This window comes from Armigeres subalbatus, chromosome 3, assembly GCF_024139115.2.
Source record: "Armigeres subalbatus isolate Guangzhou_Male chromosome 3, GZ_Asu_2, whole genome shotgun sequence".
Taxonomy (NCBI): Eukaryota; Metazoa; Arthropoda; class Insecta; order Diptera; family Culicidae; genus Armigeres; species Armigeres subalbatus.
Genome location: NC_085141.1, coordinates 409,550,440 through 409,561,319, shown reverse-complemented (window position 1 = coordinate 409,561,319; position 10,880 = coordinate 409,550,440). Strand labels below are relative to the sequence as shown.

The following is a 10,880-nucleotide window of genomic DNA, read 5'->3' as shown; positions in this document are numbered from 1 at the left end:
GGGGTGTAAATGCTACTTTTTAACTCCAGGAACGGAAAATAGCAATCCATTCGTCGGAACGAGCATCATAAGCCTGAATCGTAGTATCAGGTGGTAGGAACTGTGCTGATTGAACTTACCCTTCGCATTCGGGAACACAATCAAGATGGTGGCTCACAGATAGCGGTTGAAGTGGATATTAAGCCAGGAGGCCAAATTCACACTTCATCGAATAAACTTATCGCTTTAAAAAGTCAATTGTAAGCCGCGTGGGGGGAGGGCTAATATGAGAATGTGCAGCAGTTATAATTCCGGTCGTCGATTAACGCCCGCATCTTGTGAGATTGATCAATTGGAGAAGATTTTTATGAGAACAATAAACCGAGAGTGTTGATGGAATTATTTGACCGATTCGATGCCATAGGGTCTTTTATGAGAACATTGTATTCGGGACAACGCAAAATCAGGCGTCGAAAAGCTTAATAAGCTTTCCAGTCATTTCAAATATCACGCGGAACCGGAATCCTTTCACATATCTATGATTGAACTCAACTCAAATCGGGTAATTGATTCTTCATGCTAGGAAGTGATATAAAAGAACATACGATTGTTACCTGTCATATTAATTTCTATATTGATAGACTAAATTTCACATAATATCGTTTAAGTCTTGGATCTAAGGAAACTTTTCCTATGCCTATGCAAATGCACATTTGCGATTGACTGGTTCAACTGAGATAACCGTTCTCAGTAGATGGCTGGCATTGAACTATCGAAACTGGCGCAAAGTAGTACTTGTAGTAAATATAACCCTTCTCGTAAAGTATCGTCATCTTATAAATATACCTATCTATGCATTAACTTTGCATCTAATGAAATAAATTAATTTGTTAATAACACAGTCATAGTCTTCTCTCGTGAATTCTCCTTCTCGGGAAAGGTACTAGTTGCTACCACCTACATAGAGCGCCTTAACTGCCAGCTCGCTCATTTTCCACGGTGTAACTACAAACGGTAAACTTTTTCGGCTGACTCGCGGAAACTTGGCTTTTGAAGTTAGGCGCGACTGCAACCGTCGTCGCACTCACCGCCGCACTACTGCTACTGGAGGAAGTCGGAGGAAAATCGGTGGGGCTTTCCGGTGCAGCACTTGTGGTGAGATTACTCGCAAAGTTGTATCGAATTTCCTCTAGTTTGGCGCCGGTCTGCAAATCCTGCGATTGCGATTCGAAAAGTTTGATGACCGACGGCCGATGAGTTTTCACCGGTTCCAAGTGGCCACCGGGTATGCTACTGTTTTTTTGTTGCTGTTTCTGCTTGAGCTGTTCAATGGCGTCGTTGTAGCTGGGCAAACCGGATACGATCGTATAGCTCGGCAGGGATTCCACGTCATACGGTGGAGGTGTCTCCAGATTCATCGAGGACAGCGTTTGGGATCTGGCGGTTAATACTGAAACACAAAGAAGAAAGAAAAAACGCTCATTAGTGACACGTTGTCAAGCCGGCAAAACGGTTATTCTAAAATTGAAACTGTCTGTCAATCGCTTCGATTCTTTTGAAACTGTTACGTTCATCAAATTATCACAGCTGGAGTAAACAGGAAAGATGCCGGCCGGTATGTACTGGCTAGTTCTTAAGAAAAGTCGTCTCCCGGAGAGAAGCGTACAATTCGACGGGGAGGGAAAACATAAATAATGATCATACGATTAATGACGAGGGAGAATCGATTGAAACTCACCCCATATTGGCAAGGCATAGAGCAGAAGAAAGCACTATTCCGTATTTTATTAAAGACGTGCTGTTCAGGTTTATCAAGGAATTTCTATTTAACTAACGTACTTTTGCAGTATGTGTTGAATGGATCGTTAATAATTATTTACGAAGTCTAATGGGGATTTTAGCAATGGTATGTACACAAACACGTAGCTAAAAATGATTTTCATTCATCACATTCACATTGTTATTCAAATGATTGAATGTTTTTCATTGAAAACAACATTCAGGAAAGTGAAACACATCGAGAACGTTATTATTATCATCTAACAGACAACACATGTGATAAGGACTGTTAGTATAGAAAAAATGCAAAAAATATTGCATAATAAATGTGACTTCCTTCAGTAACAAAACATGCAAGCGTTGAATCGGTAACGCGAAAATAGCCCATCAATATGGATGCCTGAGAAAGAATTTGACTTACGAGCTGTCCTGTTGCTCAATTCTACAGGATATTATTGATTCAATGAATATCCTGAAAAATTATCCACTTAATTTCCTGAAAATTCACCATTTAAAATCTCACGAGTCTAAATTTACCCCTCAAGTATGCTTCAGAAAAAAAAAACTATTATTATTAAACAATATAAATCAGTTAACAAAACCTAGAAAAAATCTTTAGGCAAATTAATAAGACAAGTTCGTTCCACTAAAAGCTCAAAATCATTTTCTTATCAAAATACACTATTTGGATCTATAGAAGATGCTAATGCTCTTCTAGAATTTAACAATTATCATAATTTATCTATTTATCATCAGACTAAGGCCGGAGTGGCCTGTGCTGCACATAAAAGACTTCTCCATTCAGCTCGGTTCATGGCTGCACTTCGCCAACCACGCAGTCTCGCCTTCTTGTTCCCGTCGTATCGTTGTCGAGAACCATTTTCACCTGATTACTGTCCGACATTCTGGCTACGTGCCCGGCCCACCGCAGTCTTCCGATTTTCGCGGTGTGAACGATGGATGGTTCTCCCAACAGCTGATGCAACTCGTGGTTCATTCGCCTCCTCCACGTACCGTCCGCCATCTGCAACCCACCATAGATGGTACGCAACACTTTCCTTTCGAAAACTCCCAGTGCGCGTTGGTCCTCCACGAGCATCGTCCAGGTCTCGTGTCCGTAGAGAACTACCGGTCTTATAAGCGTTTTGTAGATAGACAGTTTGGTACGGCGGCGAACTCTATTCGATCGAAGCGTCTTGCGGAGTCCAAAGTACGTACGATTTCCAGCCACTATGCGTCTCCGAATTTCTCTGCTGGTATCGTTATCGGCGGTCACCAGTGAGCCCAAGTACACGAATTCTTCAACCACCTCGATTTCGTCACCACCGATAGAAACTCGTGGTGGGTGGCTCATTGACCTCTCTTGAGCCTCTTCCTATCATGTACTTCGTCTTCGACGTGTTGATGACTAGTCCAATCCGTTTAGCTTCGCTTTTCAGTCTGATGTAGGCTTCCTCCATCCTCTCAAAGTTACGTGCCATGATATCAATGTCGTCGGCGAAACCAAATAACTGGACGGACTTCGTGAAAATCGTACCACTCGTGTCAATCCCTGCCCTTCGTATTACTCCCTCCGAAGCGATGTTGAATAGCAGACACGAAAGACCATCACCTTGCCGTAACCCTCTACGGGTTTCGAAGGGACTCGAGAATGCCCCTGAAACTCGAACTACGCACATCACCCGATCCATCGTCGCCTTGATCAACCGTATCAGTTTATCCGGAAATCCGTTTTCGTGCATTAGCTGCCATAGCTGGTCCCGATCGATTGTATCATATGCGGCTTTGAAGTCGATAAATAGATGATGTGTAGGCACGTTGTATTCGCGGCACTTCTGCAGTACTTGGTGAATGGCGAACGCCTGGTCCGTTGTGGAGCGTTCGCCCATAAAACCCGCCTGGTACTGCCCCACGAACTCCCTTGCAATTGGTGCTAGTCGACGGCATAAAATTTGGGATAGTACCTTGTAGGCGGCGTTCAGCAATGTGATTGCGCGGTAGTTGCTACAATCCAGCTTATCGCCCTTTTTGTAGATGGGACACACGACACCTTCCATCCACTTCTGCGGCAAAACTTCCTCATCCCAAATCTTGATAATAACCCAGTGCAGCGCTCTAGCCAGTGCCTCACCACCGTGTTTAAATAGCTCTCCTGGTAGTTGGTCAACCCCAGGGGCTTTGTTGTTCTTCAGCCGGCCAATCTCCTCCTGGATTTCTTGGAGATCCGGAGCCGGTAGAATTATGTCCTGCGCGCGTTCCCCTAGGTCCATCACCATACCGCCATCTTCGTCTGCCACATCGCCATTCAGGTGCTCTTCGTAGTGCTGCCGCCACCTTTGGATCACCTCACGCTGGTTCGTAAGAAGGTTCCCGTTTATGTCCTTACACATATCAGGCTGTGGCACGTGGCCCTTACGTGAACGGTTCAACTTCTCATAGAACTTTCGTGTGTTATTAGCACGGTACAGTTGCTCCGTCTCTTCACGGTCTCGATCTTCCTGCTGACGCTTTTTCCTCCGGAAAATCGAGTTTTGTCTGTTCCGCGCCTGTTTATATCGTGCCTCGTTCGCCCTCGTGCGGTGTTGCAGCAATCTCGTCCATGCTGCATTCTTCTCTTCTACTAACTGCTCACATTCGCCGTCATACCAGTCGTTTCTCTGATCCGGGGGCACCGTGCCAAGTGCAGCGGTTGCGGTGCTACCAATGGCGGATCGAATATCTCTCCAGCCATCTTCAAGAGACGCTGCGCCTAGCCGCTCTTCCGTTGGGAGTGCCACTTCCAGCTGCTGCGCGTATTCTTGGGCTAGTCTACCGTCTTGTAGCCGCCCAATATTAAGCCGCGGCGTCCGACTTCGACGCGTGTTGTACACCGTCGAGAGTTTTGTGCGCAGGCATACTGCAACGAGGTAGTGGTCGGATTCAATATTCGCACTGCGGTAAGTGCGGACGTTCGTAATGTCGGAGAAGAATTTACCGTGGATTAGAACGTAGTCGATTTGGTTTTCCTTTTCTTGGTTAGGTGATCTCCATGTGGCCTTGTGGATATTTTTGCGGGGAAAGAAGGTGCTTCGGACTACCATTCCGCGGGAGGCTGCGAAGTTGATGCATCGCCGTTGTCATTCGACACGGTGTGCAAACTATCCGGTCCGATGACCGGTCTATACATTTCTTCCCTTCCTACCTGCGCGTTCATGTCACCGATGACGATTTTGACGTCCCGCAGTGGGCATCCATCGTATGTCTGCTCCAGCTGTGCGTAGAACGCTTCTTTCTCGTCGTCGGGTCTCCCTTCGTGTGGGCAGTGCACGTTGATGATGCTATAGTTGAAGAAACGGCCTTTAATCCTCAGCTTGCACATCCTTACGTTGATTGGCTGCCACCCAATCACGCGTTGGCGCATCTTTCCCAGCACTATGAAGCCGGTTCCCAGCTCGTTGGTGGTGCCACAGCTTTGGTAGAAGGTAGCCGCTCGATGCCCGCTTTTCCACACTTTCTGTCCTGTCCAGCAAATCTCCTGCAGCGCCACGACGTCGAAGTTGCGGGGATGTAATTCATCGTAGATCATCCTGTCGCAACCTGCGAAATCTAGCGACTTGCAGTTCCATGTTCCAAGCTCCCAACCGTGACCCTTTCTTCGTCGCCTAGGTCTTTGCCCATTCAATCGAGTCGCATTATCTCTTATATTGTTCGTAATTATTGGTTTTCCAGGCGGCTTATTGGGCCTGCGCAAACCTCCTGTCTCGCCGAAGGGCCATCGTGTCAGGACTGTTTAGCGTCCCACCTAACACCAGGGTTTGGGCTTGTGCGCTTTGAGCGGCACACGGTCGCTTTGGCGGAGCCTACTTGCGGATACATGCAGCTTTTTATAGAGGTTTAACAGGGCCCACTGTCAAACCCCACCACATCCTAGGCAGGCGCCACAACTCGCAGATGGCCTGGGGAGGGATCGTCAAGCCCTTGGACATAGTCCCTGCTGCCCCCGACCTGCATATGGTCTGATTTGATTACTCTTTATACTACTACTATTCGTTAGGTTATGAAATATGGTTGTTTTATTTTTGGTAACCAAACTTGAAAAAAAAAATCAATTTCATTGTTTTGGGAATTTGCCTCCAATTTATGACTGATGTGAACCAGTCCAGGGGTGAAAACCTCATTAGAAAAAAAAAATGAAAGAAAAATTGGATCCTCTGCAATTACGTTTTCATGAAGAAAATTGTAAAATTATTATAAAATTACTGTTCAGAATATTATGCCCAATATTTCATTTGTGTTTCTTCTTTTTCCTTTTCTTCTTATTCTTCTTATTCTTCTTTTTCTTCTTTTTCTTCTTATTCTTGTTCTTCTTCTTCTTATTCATTGAATCTACATTCCAATCGGATTTTTTTTTACCTTAGTATTTGTGTTTCATTATTACAGTATAATTGTACATTCCTTTTCGCCTTTGAAAACAAATTCCAAATCATGAATATACTCATTTTGCTCATACTCTCTTTCAACAAAAAAAATCGTTGGCATTGAACGTGATAAATTTTATATTTTAGATGGAGCTCTCATTCAAAATGTTGCTGGTTTTAGAATTTTTAATTTATCTTAAACTTATTTTTATAAACTTATTAATCGCCATGTTCCATTTTTATTGCTGTAATAACACTTTTATATTTTACCTATAATTTGTTAAAACATAGTTTCCCAGGCTTATTTGAAAAAAGCACAGATAGCACCGATAGACAACTGGCAATCATCATGGAACTCCACTGTTATTGGACGATGGTGTCATTCTGTTTTACCATTAGTTGATAGAAAGCCATGGTTCATTTGTACTTTCAATAGAATCTCATCAATCCAGATCTTGGTAAATGTGGTCAATCTTATGAAGACATTGACCATATTGTTTTTCAATGGGAAAAAAATCCAATTTCTGTTCTGTTTGGCCGGCATCTTGGATTTTTTTTTCCAAAACTATTTTTCCACCTAGTTGGCAACCACCGATTTTGAATATTAATACATTGATAGAAAGTTTAGCTTATATTGTGCATTGTGTCCAAAAATCTCAGGTGTATGTTTTTTCTATCAAAAGTTATGTACGATTTACCAAATTATTTTTTGAAGGCCCATCTGACCAACGAGCATTATTTTTATGGTTAATATGATACTACGAAGTCAGTTCTTTGATTTCATACATTATTCTAAGCCAAATATGTTTCGAAAATGAAAAGCATATTTACAACAGTATTTTATTTGAAGCGCTCAAAAGCGTATTCTAGTTATTGTATTAAATTATTCAAGAATTTTGGTATTGGTAAATCGTACATAACTTTTGATAGAAAAAACATACACCTGAGATTTTTGGACAAAATGCACAATATAAGCTAAGCTTTCCATCGATGTAATAATATTCAAAATCGGTGGTTGCAAACCTAGCGGAAAAATAGTTTTCAAAAAGAAATCCAAGATGGCGGCCGAATTCAGTATGGCTGCTTTTATTTTTATTATTGCAAATTGAGGATACACTCTTCCTCTTTCCAACGATATGCTGATCTCTAAGATCGGTAGAGGAGTGTTGGAGTTATGACAGTTTTGGTGAGCCAAGAATTGACAAAAATCGTGGGGTCCTTAAACGTGATTTCATGTATAACTATCAAGGGGTCTATGTTTCTGATGAATTTAACTCGGATACTTAATATACTCGCCAAAAGCTTTCGAATGAACATAAATTTAGGAATTTTTAAGAACCTCGTGCAAATGGTGGCCCGGTCTCAGCGAGAATTACTCCTTTGCCAAATTTCGAGTGCAAGTCTTAAATTTTTCACAGATTTTTCATATACATTTTCATACAGATTTTTCAGATATTCAAATTGCTATGTGTTAGTAAAGCGTGATAACATTTTGGTTTATTAATTGTACCAAGTTCAAAGCCCAGATTGTTTTAAAAATTATACTTTCCATGGAGGCAAATGAAAGAAAAATTCACCTCAACTCCCACCGTTCGTTGCATCGTTTTTCAATAACAGTTAACTTAACTGACCCCAGGGGAATCGTAACCTCAGAGACATTCAACTTCCGGCCCTCATTAACACATGTGAGACTACTCTACAGCGAAGCCACCACTAACAGCCACGGTAAACATCGTTCAACTCTTGTCTTCACCCAGCACAGGCCTCCGGGGGCCACAACACTAAGTGGTATGATTATCACTCGACAACCGACCAGCGATTAGTCTGACCGCGACTCACCGATTGAATAAGCTTCGACCTCGGTTCTCAAGTGACCTAAGAAGCCAAAACACATCACCGAAAGTAAAAATGTATTTATTCGTCCCGAAAGTCTATGTTAATTGATTGGTAATTTACGACATTGCACCAACATTCTAATTAAACCGACGATGGAATTTGAACATCAATTAAAAAACGGAAAACTAAACTTTCTCTGTCTCCCGTGGCCGTTCCGTTGCAATGCAGTCGGGTGATACAGGAGAGAATGTGGTTTAATGAACATGCTGAGAATCTGCTTCATGAACAGAAATAATATTGTTCAGCCGCTGCGAAGATCATTACTGTCTTCCAGGTCGTGTGGCACTGAACTCTATGCATGATTTGAAAAAATCAAAATATTGATTTGTTATTATGATAATGTGTAAACAAGTCCTCACAACCACAAATATCCGTGAATACATAGTCTTTAGTTCGAAATACTTAGTGTTTCCCTTCAGACTGAACACATATTTTTATTTTCGCTTATGTTCATTTTACCTCCAATTCCCCTTAAACTGCTTCTAAAGCAAGCACGTGCGACAAAATTCGTCTGAATCGAATCGCCCACAACATCGTCATTTAGGTACGTTCTTTTTCTCGTATACGCACCTAATGATATGTTGCCATTTTATTACATTCGACGAAATTGATCAGACGTTGCCCAACCAGACATTCACTTCACTGTGTGTTCTCTCGAAATGATCAGAGTGGAAGAATTTATCGGTCCGAGTGAAAGTAAATATTGGATGGATCGCTGCGAGCAGCGTATTACAGCTGTGGCTTGTGGCATAGATTTCCTCGTAAAACTCTTTCGTTCGCTTTGTTCGGAATGACGACTATCTGGCAACGATTGGTTGAAGGATTTGTCAAACCTGACACTATCTATATCGGTGCACTCGACCGAGCGGCCATCGTACAAGTACGGCGGACTAATAATTTCAGGTCGGCTGATTAGATAAGTTAAACAAATAATAAATCTCTTTCCGATTCTAGGGAGACACACTCCAAGCCCTGGGAGCCCCGAATCAAGAGCTAAAGCAAACAGACGCAGCGTGCGTTTGGGCGAACGCCTAATCGTATTTGATCATTCCCGGAACGTACAGACCAATTATTATGCAAGAACACGTACCCCACAGAACTCTCATAATTCAATGCTGCTGCTGACGGTACTTTATAGACACAACATCGGGCATAACATAACCACCCGTGTCTGGCTCAACTTTACATTTCGGTTGCGTTTGGTTTGCCAGTAACCAGATAGGCTGCTTTTTTCGGTTGAAGCAGACAATGACTTCTGCGTTTGCTCGTCCTGTACTTCATAAATCAGTCGGAAGAAGCCGGCATTTTTACGGGTGCACTTGAGCATGTGCGGTGCTGCGTTCTCGATCCAACTGGGCTTTAAAACGTTAAACTGAATGGAGGTGATGATGGAAAGAGGCAGACTGCTTTGGCAGACGACTGTGGCACAACAGGTAAATCTGTTCGAAAACCAAAGAATATTGGTTTTATATTTTTTGTTGTTCCATTAACGTTATGTGACTTTCCAATTATCATTTTTCTCATATATGCATATTGACTCCACTTTGCTCGCGATGAAAATCGCGTATTTTGGAATTCAATTTATTATTTTTGGGTTTGAGTAACGTGCCTGGCTGAATAATACTTAATAAATAAGTATCAATTTACTGTACACAGGTTTATTTTTTACACGGTTTGTTTTTAGTCGTTTAAGACGACCTTCAGCGTCAATGAAACAATGAGTAAACCCCACAAAAAAATTTACAAAAAATCAAAGAAAATTCATGGGGTATTTAAAAAAAGTTCAGGTTAATCGAGAAATTAATGAATTCCAACTGCGTAAAATAACCTGGGTATACTTACAAGTTATCGCTTGTTTAAGTACATGACATTATCCGTCGGAGTCAACGATTCTTTTGGTCGCCAATAAGCGTCATACCCATATTTAATTAAGATCACTTCACTCCCCGACTGGTTCCCACCTGAAAGTTCCCACCCATAGACTTGACAAGCTTTTCACCCCTTTGGTCATTCCTTAATCATGCAAGCATAGTTCCCTTTTCTCATCCGGATAAAGTGGGCAAAGTCCAATAATTTTGCATTCGTAGGGGAAGGTGGTCGGTTGTCGGCACCTCTGTTTTTGGTTCATATCTTTTGTCCAATTGCACAAAACGGTGATCTTTGCATGCCGATGGAAACTTACAGACATAAGCTAACGGCTGGTCTGTTGTCGGCAGCCTAAAAACCCATCAAAAACGGAGGGTGTTATGGCTGAAAATGTCAAGATTAATAATGCAAATGACAATGAAAATAATTAGAAAGAAAGAAAGTGGCCGCTTGTCGGCACCTTTTTATTTTGCCTTTCTTGTACACTAAAAGTATGTAAAGACTTTAGAATCATGAAAAAAGGATTTTTTTAGGAGGCTCGGAGACCTATAGCGTAAGTTCGACGAATTGAGGTGGTGTATGTTATGTGTGTATGTATGTATGTGTGTGTGCATGTGTAAAAAAACTTGTAAACAAACTTTTTGGAGCTTATTATTGACCGATTTACTCGCAACAAGTTTCATTCGACTTGAAATTCTGTCCAGTTGTTTGCTATTGGAGATTGGCCAGATCGGACTATGGATTCAGAATCCTTGGACAAAATACTATTTTTTTAAACGCAAAGCACGTTAAAAAACACTAACACTCAATGAATTTAACACGCGAGAAAGGCACCAACACCGCTAGGCGGTTTTATCACGGTTTTTGCTCATAATTTTGTTTCTATAGCACATGAGGAAAGATGCATTAATTACGTAACGCCAAAATCGGCCATTTTCAACCCTCCCTCCCTTAATCACACTT

At 42.0% G+C, this 10,880-nt stretch overlaps 1 protein-coding gene across 1 annotated transcript in view; it reads right to left on the bottom strand.

Annotated features, from left to right (window-relative positions):
* Positions 1-586: 586 nt before the first annotated feature.
* Positions 587-10,880, bottom strand: part of LOC134227143 (protein commissureless 2 homolog) — an 81,702-nt gene continuing 71,408 nt past the window's right edge. The window contains exon 2 of the mRNA XM_062708444.1: positions 587-1,429. Within this exon, the coding sequence (XP_062564428.1) occupies positions 951-1,429 (479 nt within the window). The 3' untranslated portion in view covers positions 587-950. The remainder of the gene's footprint in view (positions 1,430-10,880) is intronic.